At 39.8% G+C, this 20,980-nt stretch overlaps 1 protein-coding gene across 1 annotated transcript in view; it reads right to left on the bottom strand.

Annotated features, from left to right (window-relative positions):
• Positions 1 to 377: 377 nt before the first annotated feature.
• Positions 378 to 20,980, bottom strand: part of pcdh1a (protocadherin 1a) — a 121,707-nt gene continuing 101,104 nt past the window's right edge. The window contains exon 5 of the mRNA XM_033978056.2: positions 378 to 2,273. Within this exon, the coding sequence (XP_033833947.1) occupies positions 1,894 to 2,273 (380 nt within the window). The 3' untranslated portion in view covers positions 378 to 1,893. The remainder of the gene's footprint in view (positions 2,274 to 20,980) is intronic.

The raw sequence follows: 20,980 nt of genomic DNA, 5'->3' as shown, positions 1-20,980 counted from the left end.
CTGGCAGCAGTTTCTTTAGAAAAATAAAGGGCAACTTGTAAGTACCACAAAGCAGGGTGAGCATTACAAAACTCAAAGTTTTGGCAAGTACAAACTTATTTTCTTCCATTAATAGATGGTCCGCTTTTTGTGGCTAGTGTGTGCTGTCTGAGAGAACAGTGTGAAAAGAGTGCATGTAGTGTTAGCTAAACTGCGAGCTCACAGGACACCTGCTGCTCGGCTTGTTATCCTCACCATCACTTTCTGTCATTTTACTTTGTTGTCTGTTGTCTGTTTTTAAAATCCGAATGGGCTGGGGATAATAGTTACAGATTATAGCAAAAGGAACAAAGCAACATGTTTTTTTTGTTTTGTTTTGTTTTTTTAATTTGTATTTTGTCTCTAACCTTGTGTCTAACCATTGGTCTAGTAACTGTTTTACATTCTTCAGATTTCAATAAATGTCCATTAGCGTAAACGGCCAGAATAAATGATGGGTGTCTTCTTTCGAAATCATCTCTCTAAGTGCTTTTTACTTCAGTTTGATATAGTAATAAAAAATGTAGTAATTCCAGTTTAAAATGTAAAATGGCTGTTAAACTTACAAGTTGCTCTTTAATTATTGATATCAGCAAAGATATTTATTTTCCAAATTGGTTTGTTGATTGACCTTTAGGTTTGGAATCAATTTGTTTACGTCTAGTCTGCCTTGCTCTTTGTGCTAATGTGCAGTGAATTCCATATGAGGCAATTAATAAATTACCTGGCAAGAAAGGCATTCTGTGCAGATAACAACATGATAATATTTCAAATTATTTTTAGCAGAGACTGTCAGTAATCAAGTACTCTTTCAGATCTCATCTAAATATCTCATCAAATATTTATTCCCCCTTGACAAGGTCTTGTTGTTGAAAGCGAAAAGGAATTTGAGGCGTGGAGAAAAGGATTGCGAGTTTCACTATGTCTGATTGTCGCCACTGAGGAGAGCTTTTGCACTGTTATGAGTCCATTAGCGGGAGGATATTTGAACTGAAAAGCTAATCTAGAAACCATCTTGTAAAGTACTGTGTGTTTGTTCTGTTGTGACTCCCGGGGTAGTACCGTGGCCGAATCAGCCGTTTCAAATGATGAAGGCTTTAGGTCACAGTGCCGCACAGAGCCGGGGAGCGCTCTGTCACTTCTAATGCAGTTCCCCGGCAGCAGCAGCAGTGGGGGCACTACGGGGGGCACAGGTAAAGGCCATTCGACTGTGATTGTGGAAGGGAGGGGGGGTCACTGATGTGTATTTGTGTGCATTTGTGTGTATTTGTGTGTGCGGTTGTGAGGACCAGGTAAATGCCTTCCCACGGGATTGAACTCCACCGGCGGAGACGCTTTCAGTCAAGTTTCAAACAGCAGCAGCAAAGAAAAGCTTAAATATGCTAAGTCTGAGGCAATCTTTTTCAGCTTATGCCAGACAAAATATATGTAGAACACACCATTCAAATGTATTTACAGCACTGTACATTAAGATAAGACCATTCTGTTTGATTGTTTAGTTACGTTACGCCTTCGGGTGGTTGTGGCTGTCTATCTAATAATGGCACAAGAGCACTGATCACAACTTCCATATTCGAGAGATCACTTCACATAATGGGACTCGGCTAACTACAACATTAATTTGTTACCGCTAAAGTTGCAATTATTACCACTCTGCACTTTTTCCATTTGGAATTACATCTGTTTGAAGAGTTGTATAAATAAATGGTCAACTGCATGTGATGAATAAATATTCTAATAAATTAATAATTTAGAAAGAAGGATGACAAAAACAAGTGTTCATGCCAGTGATGGGATGAGTCACAGCCTGTTGTCATGACAAAAAGGGCATTGGCTTTTGCGCGTGGACTGGTGTACTTGTTGATTTGTGCAGGTCTACAGGTAGATTTCTCGTTTGGGCGTGTGAGTGGTAGGAGAAGTGGGCGGGTACTCTGTGGCGACGCTGAGGGGCATCTCCTCCAGCGGGCAGTCAGAGCCGGGCTCCGGGGCACCGCTGCTGCTGCTGGAATAGGCACTACGGGACGGGGGCAGGCGAGACCGCGGCTCGTCACAGCCCTGCCTGGCGCTTCCGTTGGCCAGGCGACCTAGGCTCCCTCTCTCCTGGTAAGGCACGAAGGTGGAGAGTTTGGGCGGGTTCCTGGTCTTGCGCATGGGGGAGGGGTGACCGGGCATCCAGCAGGCGTCCGAGTGACCCAGCTCGCTGCACTCCGTTGTACAGTTTCCGGTCATCGCCACGTCTGGGATGGAACGGATATCTGCGGGTGACAGGAGACAACTATTAGAAAGGAAGAACATCTTTTAAGAGGCATTTGTGAACTGAAATGGTGTTATCTGAAACACCCCATGAATCCCACCCCCCTCCTGGAGGTCTTTGCAGCTGTTGCTAAGCAGTCGGCAGCAGTTGCTATGTAGCAGTTGCTATGCACTGTGTAATGAGCGACTCTGTGTGTAGTTGTCCACTCGCTGATGTGATGCATCCAGCGTGTGATTGAGTACTATCCAACAGCAGTTTGTCTGCACGTTTCAAATATGTCACAACGTTTGGTAAAGTGCTATTTCCAATTTCATATCAATCCTATGCCTCGAAGATGTGACAGCACAGAGAATTAGATAAAGCAAACACATCCCAAATGAAGAGACTGCGCACAAAGTGAACCATGTATTCCTTTGGGCAAAAGCAGTGTTGAATGAGTTATTGATTGACAGTACTGAAATGAGTTCCCTGTCCTTGATTTGTATCCACTTTTTTATTCAACTGCGCCTAATTAAATAAATGGGCCCATGACATAGTGACCTCATTTTACCACATGAGCTCCAATTTAGGTTTGTCTCTCAACATTACTTTCCAAAAAAACTTTTTGGTGTTTATTTAGCAGTGAGAGATTGTTGGCACCTCCACCTGTTGACAAAGTTGCGATACTACATCTCAGTGAATGGGATCCACACTTGAGTTTATCTTTCACACTTGCGGTTGCAGTCAAAGATGCTAGACAAGTTAAAAGAACAGCAGAGAATGAGCATCTGAGCTTTGTAAAGATGTGACTGCTGTGATAAATGCATTACCACAACCCAGTCCGCAGTATGAAAGAGCACATCTGTCTGGGCAGTGGAGAAATGTATTCATAGAAGGGTTCAGTAAGAAGAGAATGATGCAAGTGTTGAAGATGACGTATGTAATGGGCAGCAAGAGGCAAGTTCACCAGTAATGGACAAAATGCCAGCTTGACAGTAAGCCTATGAGACACACCATCGGTATTGTACTCAGTGAACAGAGGAGAGATAATTATCCCACAAAATGTCAGAGCTCAAAAAAACACATCGGACCCACAGACTCTTCAGTCAATCACAGCACAGGCTCAGTGCAGTGGGCTAAAGATCTTTAACTGCTTCACATGTGCCCTGTGTGTGTACAATATCTATTTCTAATGGCTAATCCCTGGACAATGAACCCTATTGTTCATTACATAATAATTACCACACAATGTACTGCCTGCCTATTGTCAGAGATAATCTCATTTTTCCTGTAATTCCAAATTGGTAGATGTTTATGGCTATTACATGCATTTACTTAACAATTGAGCCCTGCTTTGGGGTTTTCAAGCTTTATTATATCATAATGCTGAAGATGGCAAATTCCATTTTGTGTTAACCAGGCCAATGTCATTGTTTGAAATGAATGAATTATAATGCCAGATTGTAAATTTCTAAAAGAATTAAAAACAACAACACCAAAAAAGTCAATTTGAACCTTTGATTGTAACATTATGATTTGATTCAAATTTCACAGTATCCCAGCTTCATCAGCACTTGGGGTGCGCCTCTTTGCCTAACTGGAAGCAAACCAAGACTGCCTTCACCCCATCTCATGCATTCTGATTGGGGACTTCTCCTCTGCTCGCAGACTAACAACTCGGCATGTATGCATCAGTGCAGTGCAATGGCTACAAAAGAAGTTGAAGGGAAGAGTTGGGGGAGCAGCTTGGGGAGAGCAGGCATCTCCTCCAAAAGGATTTCACACTTGATTAAAACCTCTCCACAGCTTCTAGGAGGTTTATGCCACACCAAAGTAGCCTAGTGTAAAATTCTGCATAGCTTTCACATGCCAAAATGAGTCTATTGGGAAAAGGGGAGAATAAAGGTATCTAAAACACTTTACATGCAACAACTTGCCGTGTCTCTTTCTTTATGCATTTCAAATGCCATTATAAAATCCACAGGAGCAGCAGAATGTCTCATTTTCAAGTTTTGTGGTGGAATTACCAGGAGGAGCTCTGAGACGAAATCTATACTTTACCACTTTACTACTATCTTAACTGCAATTTTACACAAAAATACAACACAGTCACATTTACAAGTGTTTCCAGTGAAGCGTTCAAAGACAATAACAACTGCCAAACAACCCCTATATGTGCTCAGGGCTAATGCATAATACATATTTTACATAATAACATATTCTGCTGTTATTTATGCAGCCCCTCAGGTAACATTTGAGAATAAAGATTACTTTTGGCATAGTGTTCCATATAGAACTCAATATATATATATATATATATATATTATTTTGGCGTTTTACTGTATACTGCCCATCTTGGGTAATAAAAATATGTTGGTCTATGTTAACATTCACCCTGTGTTTACAGTATATAGAATGAGCTGGGTAACAGGGTGCAGTCATTGTGTTAGAACCTCCATAAACTGGTCATCTGGGTTTGTGATTGTATTTTCCATAATAAAATAGAATTATGCATACAATTGTGAAACTAGGACCACTTGTGGCTCACGATTTGTTAATGTAAATGCTTTAACATCAGAAAAATGTTATCTGTTGTTACACAAGAATAATAAAGTTAGCGATTAACATCAATTTGACTTGCAGAATCGCCTTGACGATCGCTACATATTCTACAGTTCTCCACAATGCTCCACAGTATGGCCTTAAACTTCTATCATCTCCAAGAAGACAGGCAGGTTATGTAAGAATAAAAATATATATATATTTAATGCCGTACTGTGAAACATTCCAGGCAAGGCAAAAACATCTTCTTGGAGACGCAGTTACGCAGTGCACCTTTAACACTTATCATAACTGGTCATCGATATCGGGGCAGGGTACTCTATATGGAAAGTGTTTTTGTGTCACTGTGAGATTATTTTTTTAGTTCCAATCTGTGCACGATGAGTTTGACATAAATCAATGCGGTCAATGCTTCTTCCAAATGCTTTCATCTCTTTTTATAGAAATGATGAGGATGTCAGTAAGTGCTTGAGATGTTTGGTCATTCTGCAACTCCCTGTCCATATTTAGATGGTGTCTGAAGATGATTTCTCTTATACTTCCATTAGTCCTCAGAAAAAAGATGAAAGACAAACAAAGGTTGCCCTTGATAACCGCGTCTGACTGTCAGTTGGATAATTGACTCCAGGTTTACTGTGTTTTTAGAGAAACACCACCGAACCTTATTTAATGAGACGCCAAACCAAAAGAAAACAGCAAATGTAAAACGATAGCGTATACCGGTGACAGGAATTAAAACGCATTGGAAAGCCGTGCTCATCATCATCGAGGCCTTGAAAATTAGCGGTGACAGCTAAATACCACATGACGCTTGCCAAAGTCTCCCTGTTTTCTTCCAGCAGTGCCAAGGAGCGCGCCGCACATCAGGGAAGACAACATGGCTGCCCGAATGCCAGCTACGGAACTAGGTCATTACCCTGTCTGTAAGGGGTCTATTGGCACTTCCTATGGTTTATTTATTAATGCTCTGACACATTGTTGGGTCCTGGGAGACACACTGAACACCTTCAACTTGTTTTGTTGTAATTGTTGGTAAGATTGCATAATAAACCGCAATTATCATTTGAGCTGGCACAAAGGTAGCAAATATTAAAAGGGCCCATATTATCCTATTTTCTGTTTTTTGTTATAATGTTGTTTCCTCATGGCAAACATACCTGGAGTTTTTGGTAATACAGGAAGTGCTCCACTATGTTTTTAAATTCCATTCACTTTCACTAGAATCATTTGCATCATTTCAGCCCTGGAATTGCCCATCTCTAAAGGTAAAAAGTCATGGATAACTTGAAAACTACTGCCTCATGACATCACAAGGTGGAATATGTTAATCATGCAGGATTAATCAAACATGTGTGAATAAAATGAAACATAAATGTTTTTGAGGAGGTAACAGCATTTTCACATGGCTTAAAGCTCACAAGAGTCTAGTCTGACCTTTAAATAATTACATCCTCTGCAAAGAGCAAAATAGCCTGTTTTTATAGAGCACTGTTTCTTGCTTCTAGCTCCACAAACATGTTTTGAAATCATGTAATTATTTTATTAGTTCATCAGTTAATATTTCAGTATTCTCTAAAATGCTTGTGAAGTTGTTTGTGCAGATTCCAACAAATTCTTACACCCTAATTGCTGGTTCGTAGCCTTCTTTGTATCAATTCCAATCACATAAAAAATACAAAATGTAAAAAAATTTAAAAATTTAAAAATAAAATAAAAATAAAAATAAAACAAGATGTAATTTGCAAGTGTATGTTTTTACTTGGCCTCCTGGTCAGACATAATCATCTTGGTGAGTTGTGGTAGCTGTAGTAGCCACTTGCTTGGCTCAACAACACAGTTCACACTCCCACTCTTGACTCAAACTGAAATCACCATTATTTGAATATTTGGTGGACACATCAGTGCTCATGAGCCAACCAGGCAGGCAGGGTGAGAGCGCGGCCAAAGGCACCCTGGGAAAAATGGTATTTCTCTCCCACTTTTTTTCTTGCGTCTATACCTGAAATAAATCTGCTCAGGGTCTCGGAACAAACCCTTTGGACTTTATAGGCTTGTATGTCATGGGTGGTAAGTCAGGGTGGACAATGGAGAACAGATGGGCAAAGCGCGGGACTATTATGCCAGTGGCTGGAACGGGCCGCTTGGATTTAGAGAGCTTGTGATTTGGTTTTGAGAAGCACTGACTCAATGACACTTTTTTCCTCCCTTCTTTGTGCGGTCCAATTCTTTTCCACTACAGTTCGAAGATGGATTGCACCTGCAGCTGTTCTGCCTTTACTGTATATTGGGTCAGAGAATATGCCATCATAGAGTGTTATAATCTTAGAACGCTAAAATGTTTCATACGTCAAGATGAGATTACAAACTGTTGGCTATTTGAGATTAGGTCCTGTTGACTTTTGAAGCACAGACATGTAAATTGGTCAATCTAAAATGCCTAAAGAGTGAATGACCAAAGAGAACGTGGGTCATGACCATAGACTGTGTACATAAATCAGGGGTGTCAAACACATTTTCAACGAGGGCCATGTCAGCAAAATGGCTGCCTTCAAAGGGCCAGATGTAAAATAAATATAAGTACTTTTTAAACTTGTTAATTAATTGTTTCTGTATTTATTGCTTATTCAAGTTACAAATATTACATATGCATTTGCCTAGATGTAGAAATATCGCTGTGTAACTGCACATCTCCTGATATAATGACATTTTAAGACCATCATACCTTTCATACCACATAAAATTATGTGGAGGGCCACATTTGACCCGTGGGCCTTGAGTTTGACAAGTGTGACATAAATGGACATAGCTAACCTGTTAGCGACTACATTCCAAGTAGAAAGTGATCCTGGGTGCACTTCTGTCCCCTCTCTCCGTAAATGCTGTTGTCATGCTCATCATTTTGGTCTTAAAATGTTCATATTTCCCCGCTCTATATAATCCTGGTATTTTTATTTCGCTATTATGTCTGTAACTCAAGATATGAACATTAATAACAGACAAATCAGCTGCCTGCTTTTCCAGAGGTCGCTCCTGCTGGCGTTTGCAACACATTTTGATTGACAGCGTTGCTAAGGGGCGTTTCTTCTCTTCTTTTGATACTTGCGATTGAAATTCCTAATATGGAACTTGGCTCTAAATTCACCCCTATAACTGCTAGCCTCGATGAGCTTCATTTGACTGGAGCTGAACGCTATGGGTGACGCCACACTCACTTAATCCACTTCTTTATACAGTCTACGCTCATGACTGTGAGTTACTGATCAGTTTGTTCTTCTGGGTAAAGTAGAAACAACGTGTTCAATTGTGAAATGGGGGATTTTGTGCTTTACAAACCAAAGGGTCAGTGGTCCTAAAGCTATTGTTGTGTCCTTAAGCAAGATATTGTACTTCACCCACCTTGCATAGTGTGAATGTGATGTGTGAGAGTGACTGGCGATGGTCAGAGGGGCCGATAGCGCAGACTGGATGCCTTGAATCTGCAGCTATGATTATAGAACTACCACCACTGAGTAAGGAGTGAATAAATAAAGCATTTTAAAGGGCTCTAAATATCTTAAAAGACGCCGTATAAATCATAGGCATTATAACTATCTGACTATATAAGTTATATTCTGCGTACATAGAGCAATAGAGAGTGATCTGGCCCAAATTATAGAGCAAATACGGTCTGTGTGAGAGTGCAGAGCGATTGGTGGTGGTCGGAGAATTGTAAATTGAGTATTTTGCAAGACACTATTATAAATCCTAGGCATTGCGATTATCTTTTTATTTTCCAAATAAAGTGTTTTATTCAGTCTACCCATCACTTGAGAGAGATTTAGCTGAAATAGGCTGCTTTTATTTTGCTAGACTGTGACTTGTTTTTGAAAGAGCACTGAGTCCCTGACATTTTCCTATGTGTCCTATACTTAATTCCCCCCACACTTGGAGATAGATTTCACCTGCAACTTCCCTTTGCTTTATACTGGGTCAGTCCCATCTGCACGCTTAAAGCAATATCACTATGTAAAGAAAAAACTCATTTCTACCTTCTACCTGCTACCACCCGGAGTAGCACAGGTGACTGTTAGCGAACCTCCTCAAAGCATCTCCAGAGCAGTAGCATAACACAGATCCTGAGTGCACGCCATGCCTTAACCTCGCGGCTGACAGAGACATGTGAGGGCTGGGTTTGCATGCGGCTTGCATCAGGGAGCCGGTGGGGGGCGAGGGGGGGGCGTCTGAGGCAGGTTTGCACATCGTCTGATCCCCCGCCCGTGGGCTTGGGGGGGGGAAGCTGCCTCTTCCTGAGATTTCACACCGCTCCTCTCTGTTTGATTGCAAATGCTGCCTTTACCCAGCGGCAGTCGTGTGCCATAGCGCTATGATCGATGGCGGACAAATATGAGAGACCCAACAGCTCATAGAGGGAGGGAAGAAAACTCGAGCTAGCTAGCAGCATTTTGGGCCAGTGATATTAATGATATTTCTGCAGTATCAGCAGACAGTTTGTGTGGGGAAATTACTGCGAAAGTTCCCAGCAACAAAATGAACAAGAGGGGACATCTCTCCACTGAGCAGTCATGGCTGGTGCTGGCTATCAGTTGTGTGAATGCATTCTGTGGTTGTCACTTTCCACAAGTAAAAACAACAAACACCAGGGTTTTGTATTTCTTTAGCTGCGACATGCCAAGTCTTGTTATACAGGTGCTCTGAACAGTTCCTCACTGTAAGCAAAAAAAAAAGAAAAAAAAGGCTTTTTTGGTCCTCCAGTGGGGTGCATTTTTAAGAAGGGAAACCAGCCACGATGCACACAAACAAAACAGTGTTGACATGCACATTTTCCATGCTCATTGTAACAGAATACAAAAGGAACAATGGTGGAGTTTGTAACCCCAGACTGGCGTTTCCACAACTCACACGTAAAATTAGAATGTGTAAGCTCGCAGAGTTTTGTCACTTATGCTGTACACAACATGACATGAGAGATAAACTTAACCATTCATTTTTCCCAGTTTTATTTGGGAGATAATTGGAATGTGTTCATTGGGAGGGCAAGCTTTGTGCTCTACTTGTAAATAGCCACATAATATAGCCAGCTACTGTGTCGGGCTACAGAGAATAGTTTGCAACATCCAACTAAAGGTTAATTATCATTTTAGTCACTTCCTAGGCTAGGGCATGCCAGGGGAAAGAAATGTTGAGACCAAATGTTTTAGTCTAAACATGTCACCATCAGAGAAAAGATATACCGGTAGATCAAATCAAAAACAACATGATTTCTGAGTCATAATTTGCAAACAAATATAGACACTAGATGCAGTGCATTTTGTTAATCAAAAAAATGTTGGAAACATGTCGTCTTTTGAGATTAATTCTCAGTTCTCACTGCTGGTCCTGAAATAGCATTTTCTTGCATTTTCTGTTTACTAAGAAGTTAAGACAGATATTCTGAGCTTTTTGTAACTTCCGCCTGCTTGTCTCCACAGAGATATGGATGCTTTGCTCAGAATACTCCACAGTATGGCACAGTGTGGTATCTATCTCCATAGAGACAAGCAGGTGTTGCCCACGTTACAGGTCAGATCTGTGGAAAGGTGAACCACTCGCACACAAGTATTTTTGAAGAGTAAAAACATCTATAATTGAATGAATGAAAAATTGATCATTTCAGTACCATACTGTGTAACATTCCAGGCACAACAATAACTTGAGTAGAACGTTGTAGTTTAAAGTTGCCACACAGGCACTAAATCACATCATAATAGGTCAGTTAAGGTGCAAATTTGCTTTATTAGCTACTACTTTTTAACCATAGCATGTGACTCTATATAGATGATATTCATTTCATCCTCATTTCCTCATGTGGCCTCGATGCCATATTTGTTCACTGAAAGATTGCAGCTACACAAAGATGTTAATTTCTTAAATCGGTGCACTCCAGTTAAGGGGTTCCTGTTCCAATTAACATAATCTATTCCATCAATAAGTCATATCAATTATGTATTACTGACCATATTAATTTAACAAGTTCATTTTATAACCCTTAGCCCTTATTATTAACTGCAGGACTGATGACTTATCGGAAATGACTTCATATAGTAATTAAATTTGCAGTGCTAGCAAGTGAAGGACTGTTAATTAGAAAATTTAGGTGGTGGGTTATAGTAAGGATTATAGACCAGGAACACTTCCATAGCCAGCAACCAAGACTTCTAAATGCAATTATTATGTTTTTTCTAAGAAGGCGGATTACACTATTCTTAGTAAACCCTTCTCCTCAATTAAAAGACAATAGAGGCATGCAAATGTAGGACGTAAAACCCAAGGGAGAGAAAACCGGGGTCTCTAATTGTGAGCTCTTAACTGTTTTGGTGAGAGCAAGTTAATCAATTCTCACTCCAGTTGTCCGGCCTAGAGTGATGTGAGGTCCAGAATTAGTATTGATGTTAATGGCACGCGCGTCAAAGTGCAGAGCGCGGAGATGTATGTGTGCTGACACAGGCTGGGAGCTGGTCGCGAGGAAGAGCCTACATATACCTTCTTGTCAGTTCTCTCCCAGTCCACCATTTTGTTTCAGGCTTGTTTTATTTGTAAAGCCTGCCTAGTGTAGACAGAGCATTTTCGACAATGCCTTATAGCACCTAACTGACAGGACACGCAATGCAACCAGCCACTCCAATTGAGCAGTTGATATCCAGGGTGATGTGTGAAGCAAGTCAAACCAGCACACAACCCAAGTGCAATTTGAAAAAAACAACATTTTGTTATTAGGCAGTAGCATTTTCAACAAAAAACAATATAGTATCATGTGGTCTGTGATGGAACCGCATCTGTATTTGCATCTTGTCTTATCTGTTCTCAGGTGTAAACGTTCATTATCTCATGGGACTGAAACAAAAATCACTGCTCTAAAATGTATGTAGCTTTGTAATTCTGGTATAAAAACTCAGAAATCAGATGGTGGGAGGAGACTGGGGACTAGTCTGTGGTCTGCTAGTGTGCTGTAACAAAGAATAAACCTTTTTTTTTTGTATTTTCAAAACTCACCAGGCTTCGCAAATTGATTATTTATAGTCATTTTTCCACAACAGTCTTATGTTAGTTCTGATATGGATCCAGACAAGTGTAAAATGATGATTAAATGTCTGTGCAATCCCTCAGTCATCCAGATATGATCCATAGTAAAAGAAAAATATAAAATAGGTCAACTGGACAAAAAGACTTAGTGTAGCTGTAAACAATAGGTGTTTTTAGTTTCAATGTTGTCAGCTGCTCCCTTCAGATAGATATAGATATGGAAGTGTCCACCAGCAATCTGACCAGAACTGAAGAATCTATTTTCATATTTTTTTTCAATATCCATTAATCTGTTGACATGTCACTTATAAATACGATTTGCTTTGGTTGCTTATTGGTTTTAAACTATGTTCCACCATTTTCAATAAGAACTGAAATTGTAAAACGCGCATTTCGAGACACCAACCCCCGAAAAAGCAGCTGAGGTCGGTGAATTACAGTGGCTTTTGTAACTTCTGTAATCACAACTCAGAGGTGCTGCTCACATGCCATTGTAGATACACTCAACATTATGTTTTGCTTGCCGCGCCAATTACCAACTGTAAATTGCATTCTGAACCTTGACAACACAATATCGATCCGCAATGGCTGCCAACAGAAAAAAAAGAAAAAAAGATGAAACTAAAATAAATTATTGTTAGCAGTCCTACCTTTTAGATTTACTTCTTTTTTTTATTCAAAGTCCTATCATGGAAATATAAAGGACTATATAGATTTTACATATATTATTTTATATATAGGCATTATTGTCAGCTGAGCCATTGTTTGTCAAGATAACTTCCCACTGAGAGGAAATGACGCCTGCATCGCTCAACTTAAATCTTTTATTAGAGCACTCAGCGTGGATGATAAACAACATTATACGCGCAGTTCAATCTTGTATTCATGCAGGGAGGGCTTCAGGGACTCTCACTTAAATGTGGACTGGGACCTGAGGAGGTAAGAGGTAGACAACGCTGCAGACTAAATTTATCCATTTGCATTGCAGGTAATGGGGAATGAACAGTCGAATATTTATTGTTCCTATAGCTAATGTAAAAGTGAATTATTGAAGATCTTCAGACACTTAATCACACTTGTCTAGTTGAATAAATGGTGGTACAAAATATGGCTACAGCTAATGTAATGCTATGTTACAGTAATGTGCAGCACTATTTTACTAATGGCTACTACCACTGCTGTGATCACTATAGCAATTACTACAACAACTACAACTACTACTCATTCTAACATACATAAAATAATTATAACCATTGCTCCAAGTAATGTTGAAATCTTTTTGTCCCCATGCAAATGTGTTTATACATAATTTAACATTGTGAGACACTTAATCATAATGTTGAACAAATTGTAGAACAAGATGTAGAGACAACTAATGGAATGGTGTGTGACATAATTATGGCAACTTTCATTATCACCACTTCACTATAAAAAGGTAAAAATAAAGATGTGAGAATACGTTTTAAAAATGCATATGGATTACTGCTGTAAGTAATAAAGCAGTAATGGTAATATAATGCCCCTGCACCTTTAAAATGTGGATACTACTGCTACAACAGCTAACACTACAACCTCTCCACCTAGTTATTACCAACGACTTATACTGTACTCACGTACTCCTTTGACTCCACCAGGTTAGTGAAGTTTTTGTGGACAGTTTTGTATCATGCTTTTATATTTTTTATGGAGAATTATCAGGTGGGACCAGGGGGTGGAGCATTGCACAGAATCGTACTGCTAACTGTAAAGAGGGTTCAAATAAGGCCCGGGAGAGATCGCTAAATCACCGAAACATGCATGGATTACATCTAAAACCTCTTCAGGCATGTTTTTGTTTCTATTTTGCATAATATCCCCTCTTTAACTATTTCTAATAATAATGAATGGTGAAATAATTATTGTCCCTATAGCTAACACTGAATTATTGAATACACAGAGATCATATGACATGTCCAGGTTGACGAGTGGTAGTGCATACGTGTATATAAAACGTGGTTGTATTACCAAATACCAATGCACATTCCACACTTGTACTGAACTGAAATGGGAAGGCTTACATTTTCTATTCTTTGTAATTTAATTGAAAAAGCCTCAAAGAAATGTAGAGTAAATCCCAGTGGTGTGGGTTGTGACTGGACACTCAATAGTGCTGGTGATTGCATTAGCCAGGCTTCATTTTGAATTCTGCACAGGTCAAGACATAGGGAAGGGAAAGGCCAGTCATGAGGATATGCACAGTCTACACATACATGCAGCATATTGCCTACAAAGATGGCAGCAATGACTTTGAGCGTAGCGATATACAAATGCAGAAGAAATATATAAATTAAATTTCAAATCAAAATAAAAGATTGCATAATGTAATGTAATTTTGGCTTTTGATTGTATATTTATTTTTCTGGAGTTGGCATGTCACCTACATGATTCCAAGGAAATAAAAAGATAAAACCTTAAATCAGAATATCCATGGAGATTTACTTTTTTCTTGCCATACTTTGGAATATATAATATATATAACTCTTTGAAAGTAAACATTTCAAACAGTCTGTCCAATGTAGATCCACCAATCCACTTTAAAAACATCATATTGAAACCTATGGTCCATTTTATCATTTCCCTCTTGACACAGCTGGTTTAGAAAAACACAAGTTAAACGCCGCCATTGACTCCCGTCTCCTTTGTGGCTCCTGTCTGATAAAAATACCTCACACTTAATGCTTGTTGACAGCTCTAAGGTTGAACGCCGCAGACACCAAAAATATACATATCATATTTTTTTAGGTACGCGCAAATACTGTCACGGTAATTAGACAAGCCGTTTTATCACACAACCCCAGTCTGATTAGGCAGTGACATTTAGTGGAGGAGTCACTTGTCTATTCCTGTCGCACACGCCCAGTACTGTCCTTTCTTCTTCTCTTGTCTCTCGCGTCTTTATTGGTTGCAGCCTTTGAAGAGTTCCATGTGCTTTAGGCTTTTACATTTGCACTCTGCTCTTCTTTTCAACCGCTCTACCAACTCCTGTGGCCTCCTACCAGCAGGTTTCTTCTGTCTTTTTCCACTTGATGTGGTTGTTTTTTAGACTCACAGAGAAACACTTACAGTAATGGACTTTCAGCGTGCAATATGTGGACTACAGTAACTGCTTTTGCCTTCTTATTTGTCGCCCCCGTACCAATCCTGAACAGAGAGGCTTCCTTTGTAAAAAAGAAAAAAAAAAAGAAAATACAGAAGTTGCGCTTAATTACACCAGGAGGAAGGATAAAAGTGCTCCTCAAGTTGCTTTAACAGCTCTTCAGCACTTTTCAACAGATTAAAAATGTATAAGTCTGGCTAATTATGAACTCACATCTAACGTACTTACATGAAACCAAAAAGGTTTGTAAACATAATTTTATTTTTTTTACTTTTATACTAAAGCCTTTATGTTAGGTTGTTTTCACACGGTCACTAGTTAGACCGATGTAAAAGAGCATTTGCTCTGAAATCAGTGTGCTTGGGGCGGTGTGAACAGTTACATTCTGGACTGCATTAAAAGCTCACTCCAAGCACACTGCAAACAGGTGGTCCTGGAGCAGCTCCACTCGCACTCTGGAGCGGGGCAAGTGTAGTGTGAACACGGCCGACCTCATGTTGACCTACACAGTCCACGATGCAAATAAAACTGTTTGGAATTTGGCAAAAAATAATAAACATTTGGATCATAGATTTTTGTGTGAAGGGGAGCTGCAGAGCTGCTGTTTAACATGTTCATCTGACGAGGTCATTTTGATCAACTTAATATCAGTGACAGTGTCCTCCTCTGTCTGCTCAGGTGAGCCTGGGTCTGTCTGCTCAGGTGAGTCTGAGTCTGTCTGCTCAGGTGAGCCTAGGTCTGTGTGTCGTTCAAAAAGCAAAAAGTATACACATTTATGGGGCTCTGTCCCTTGAAGCACACTGTCATCTAAATAAGTTTGGCGATCAGCAGATGGACTCTCACGTGGCTCATGGTGCGTGTTTCGGGTGAATGATGCGTGATGTATGTGAACAAGACAAGTAAACAAAACTGAATCTAGTGCACACTGGGGTGGTTCCACAGAGCCACTAACATGTGAAAAAACACCTTAGATAGAAACACAGTATCCACCATAAACACTACTCATTTTATAATGTTATATAAACTTTTAACTAACACTTCTTAATAGCACTGCTTAATTAATTCTATAACTCTGTCTACTTTGTCTACGACATCAACGGGGGACATTTACTACGGTGCTACTAATATGACAATACTCCTTAGTAAATACTTTATTCTAGAATGTGACTGAAAATGTGACTGAAAATGTTTCTTGATTAGAGGTCCTATATTATGCACAACAGACTCATGAGTCTGTCTACATCTCCAAAGCTCAAAATGCTTTGTTCCACCTTGTGATGTCATGAAGTGGTAGTTAGTTACGTTTAAAATTTTGTTCAGTATTGGCAACTCCAGGGCTGAAATTATCCAAATGATTCTGCTGAAGGTGTCTGCAGTTTGAAGACACATTGGGGCACTTCCTGTATTACCACATGACATCACAAGTTGGAACAGAGTGTTTTTCATTTGAGAGAAGAACACAGCCTAAAATTGCAGGATTTGTGTTAAATGTGTGAATGAAACTCTGGGTATGTTTTTTGATACAAGAAACAACATTATAACAGATCAGAAAATAGCGTGATATGTTCCCTTTAATAATTACTAGTAGGTTTATCTAAATAACTCAAAACATACAAACATATAAAACAACTGATGTAAAACAGATGATCTATAGTTTTGTCTCCCCTTTCAATCAGAACAGTATCAGTGCTTGTTTTGAGTTTGATCTGCACATGCGGTGTCCTGCCTCGGAGCGCTAGCTTAGCACCTTAATTAGCCTTCACACCTGCATCTAGTAGAGTAGAAGGAGAGCAAATTAAGGGACCTTTTGCAGCTATGCTCTCCACCACTTTGCTATGTTTTGCTGCTTGGTCTTAGCCCCGGGCGCTGGTTACTGCACACAACTTTTATCAGTTCATCGTAACATCATCATATCTCCCCACTAGAGCCCCAGTGGTCAGGCTTCACCTAATCACACTGGAAACAGCCCTGCAGTTTGGGCACATTCCACGCAAAAGGATAAACACAAAACATAATGAAATATTAATAAAGTCGCAGTGTGCCGTGTAATGGTTATTTTCAGGTTAATTATAAATATCTTGATTTTGAAAGGAAAAAAAAAAAAGAAGCAGACTTTCAACTTAATATGAAAAGGTCAGTATGAATTATAATTAGTATATAAATAGTGAATCAGTTCTATTAAAAAATCCTGCTAAGGAAAAACAGCATATAAATTCACCCGCTTGTGCTTATTTTATGGACTGAAATACACTGGTGCATGTGGTTCAATTTAAAAGTTAAATGGCCCATATTATGCTACTTTTTGATCTATGTCATAAGGTTGTTTCCTCGTCACAAACACATCTGGAGTTGTGTATTGTTTCATTCACACGTTTAACACACAAATCCTGCATCCTGCATAACAAAATACACTCTGTTCCACCTTATGATGTCATGTGGTAGTACAGGAAACAGCTCTGGAATTGCCAATCTCTGCAAAACAAAAGGTGAAAAGTGGCTGTAAACATGAAAACTACCTCTTCATGACATCACAAGGTGGAACAGAGCATTTTGAGCTTTGGAGATGTAGACAGACTAATAATAAAACACAACTCTGGGTAAATTTTTGATGCAGAAACAGTGGTTTGAATCAGTACAACCAATATACACCTAATACTTTTACATAATGAAATACTGTTGACTCACACAAAGACACTGATGCGGTCTATCTTGTCTATCTCAATGTCGGACAATTTACACTGTAATGAAACAGGAAAATGACCTTTTGTATAGAACTGAAGAAAATAGAAATAAAATTGCCTCTTGCAATCGTGACAATGGTTTATTAGGAGCATAAAGGGTTGGGAAAGACGTCATGAGGAGTGTACAAAGTGTGAGCGAGTGTGTAATTATTAAAGGCTGAGTGTAAATTTGCAGCTCTAAATATGGACATAAAGAGAGGCGTTGGGCACAGAGACGCAGCATGGAGCCCTCTCCCCTGCTGCTACTAACTGATCTGCAAACGCAACGCCCCGGATTGACTTTACAACACAGCCACGAACATCCACGGAGGTCAATACTCAAGACTTTTCGACCGGGAGGGTGCAAGTGGAGTAATCGGCCTGAAAGCAATTAGAGTGTGTTTAACATGCAAGTAGGGACACTGGAATCGTTGTCAAAGATTATTACAAAATGCCTTATTGTGATTGGTTTGGGGATTTATTTATTTTTTATTTTTTAATTTGCACTTACACACTTGAGTAATAATCACTGTATTCACCAGGAGACGGACGAAACCAAAAAAAGTGGGCGTTCGATTTGTGTTTCAGATAAAGCATCGTGCTGTCGAGTTCTTTCGGCAGGACTCCAGTGTAAATGGTTCATTGATACAGATAGAGGCAGATATCATGATAATCTGATGATCTGGGAGATAATAGCACATTGAAAATACAGATCAATACCATCACTATGTCTGTAAAGTGTCTCGTGTGGCGCGCTAATACATATTCAATGTACTGTGTATTGGCCATATGTGATTGACATACTGCAACGCAAAGAACTCCTGAAAATGACAGTCTACACGTCTTGTTTACTTATTTTTCAGAACAGTACATCAGTATTGGGCCAAGGACAAAATGCTTCAGCTCAGTAATATTTTAAAGGATGATATTATACGTTGACACTAAACTTTTGCTTTTTGCACGTCTGGAACAATGACTGAACTGCATAGGGTAACTGCATCGTGTCTAAATGCATGTAAACAGATGCATGAAGACTGTGTGGTTCGATCATACATTGAGTAAAACGCAGTAGAAGTACAGTAGTCACAATGTAGTTATTCATGGTACAAAATAATTAAATGTTGCATATGTAAAATGGAGTTCTGCTGGACACACCTACAGGTTTTATCAGTGCCTTGCGTGTATTAAAAAAGCACTAGAGCAGTCATAAATGTTTGATCACATTCAAATAACACAAATGACCAGGGCGTGCACTACATTATGATAATAGCGTTAAATTTTGATGAAGCGCATGGTGAAATTAGGTCACTCTGAAGCACTCTGGTTCTGTCTACTGCCATACAATAAAATGGACCGTTTTTATAACTGCTGCCTCGCTGTGTGTCTGATTCCAGCTGCAATTTGGACATGGGGTCAACAGCAGCAATGAGCGAGAGATGGCAATAAAAACCAAGCAGAACACGGGTAAATATCAGAATTGCGTTTTTCTAAAAAGTGGCTCCTGCACTTGCCATCTGTTTGTTTACACTGCCTGCGGTGGCTGCGAATATGATGGGGAACAGTGTCTCCGGGCAAGACATTGTTTCAAAGGAGATAGCTCATCAAGATGACTGACAAGCGTAGGGGTCTAGCTAGTGACATGGCCGTCTGCGAGCGAGTTAGCCGAAGGGAAAGTAAACACATTGGTATGGGGAGTTAGGCTAGGTAACACCGTTCTCTAGTGAGGAGCAAAAAAAAACTTAAGATTGACATGTCAAAGGAAATAGACAGCAAAGGAAGTCTCTTTAATTAAATGTGGCAGTGGAAGAAGTGCACTAAAAGTAAAAGCTGTATTTTGGATTGAGACAGAGTGTTGTAAAAAGAATATAGGTGTTCCTAGTGCACAGCGGACTATAACTTTAGTGCTGACTCGCACTCTCCCACTTAAGGCCTCTTGTCGGGCGCTCCTCTACAGCCATAGATCAGTCACGGCAGGAACCTTGCATGAATTAGCATTTACTTTTGAGAAAATTCAGTTAAAAAGGGATCTGTGTAAATGAAAAAAGCTACTTAGCGGGTTTGAAATTGTGTTATGAAGCTAGATATTGTCAAAACATGGGATTGTGGCCAGGCAAAAGTGGCATTTATCAAAAACATTGCCGTAAAAGTGCTTGGCTTTTTATCGTAGTGTAATTCAGTGGTTCGTACTGTGAAGGACTTCTGAATTTCATTTGGAGTTAGACACCTGGTTAAATCCTTGTGTACTTCCTGGTCGGTCCTTATATATATTGCATTTTCAATTTCCCCTAATCTATTATTTGAATCGAGGCTAGTTCACAGGTGCACCACTTTAACAGCCATTTCAAACTGTACTGTACAAAATTCTCTGAGGTGGTTGTTGATGTGAGAAAGTTTGCCGAGAATTATACCTCATAGATTTTTAAATGCCGGGCATGCACACACGATGGCCTTGAGGTTAAATAACACAACATCAAGACATTTCTACTTTGCTTCAGGCATGTACAATATCGACACAATACGCCATGTTAATGTGATGCAGCAAATTAACAATTGATCGTTCCACCAAGCAGATACTTCCATGTGAAAACTGCTTTGCCATCATCCATTTTGTCCATTTTTGAGAAGATTTGACTTGTGGGGGCCTAGAACAGCAGTGAATTCTGGGATATCCTCAGCTGACTGCAAGAAAGCCTTAAAGCAGGAGCAGCACAGTCCCCCAGTGACTCAGAGAAATAAGGAAATGCATGTCGGAGGCGTACAGTTCCATTGCGGTCCCTCAAGTGCCATCCATCATGGCAGGGCAGAACACTAGTTAGAGGGAGGTTCAGCGGCGCTCCGGCCCCGTGCACTATGATGGAGAGATGACCCCCGGGGAAACCATGTGATGCCGATCAAGATGCTAGACCAGCGAGCTAGCCCCCAGACAGACGACCCCTCCCAGATTCATGAACTCTACCTGTGATAGACATGACAAGTGTCCTCGGCCTGAGCAAACAAAATGGTGATCAGTCAGGTAAATAAGCATATTAGCGACACAGCTGACAGGTACTAAAGAGCATGAATAAACAAGAAAATGTGTATGTCAGAATTGTGAAAAAGTATGCTTGTGGTATAGTAAAAGAAAAAAAATCAAATCTGTCAACTTTATTTTTCTTATACTATGGCTCATACATAGACGACTGAGGGATTACACAGATATTCTTGTGGTAGTGAAGATCTGGCATTGGCAAAACAAGCTATCTTAAATTAATG

This window comes from Periophthalmus magnuspinnatus, chromosome 14, assembly GCF_009829125.3.
Source record: "Periophthalmus magnuspinnatus isolate fPerMag1 chromosome 14, fPerMag1.2.pri, whole genome shotgun sequence".
NCBI lineage: Eukaryota > Metazoa > Chordata > Actinopteri > Gobiiformes > Gobiidae > Periophthalmus > Periophthalmus magnuspinnatus.
This window is presented reverse-complemented; position numbering and strand designations above follow the sequence as displayed.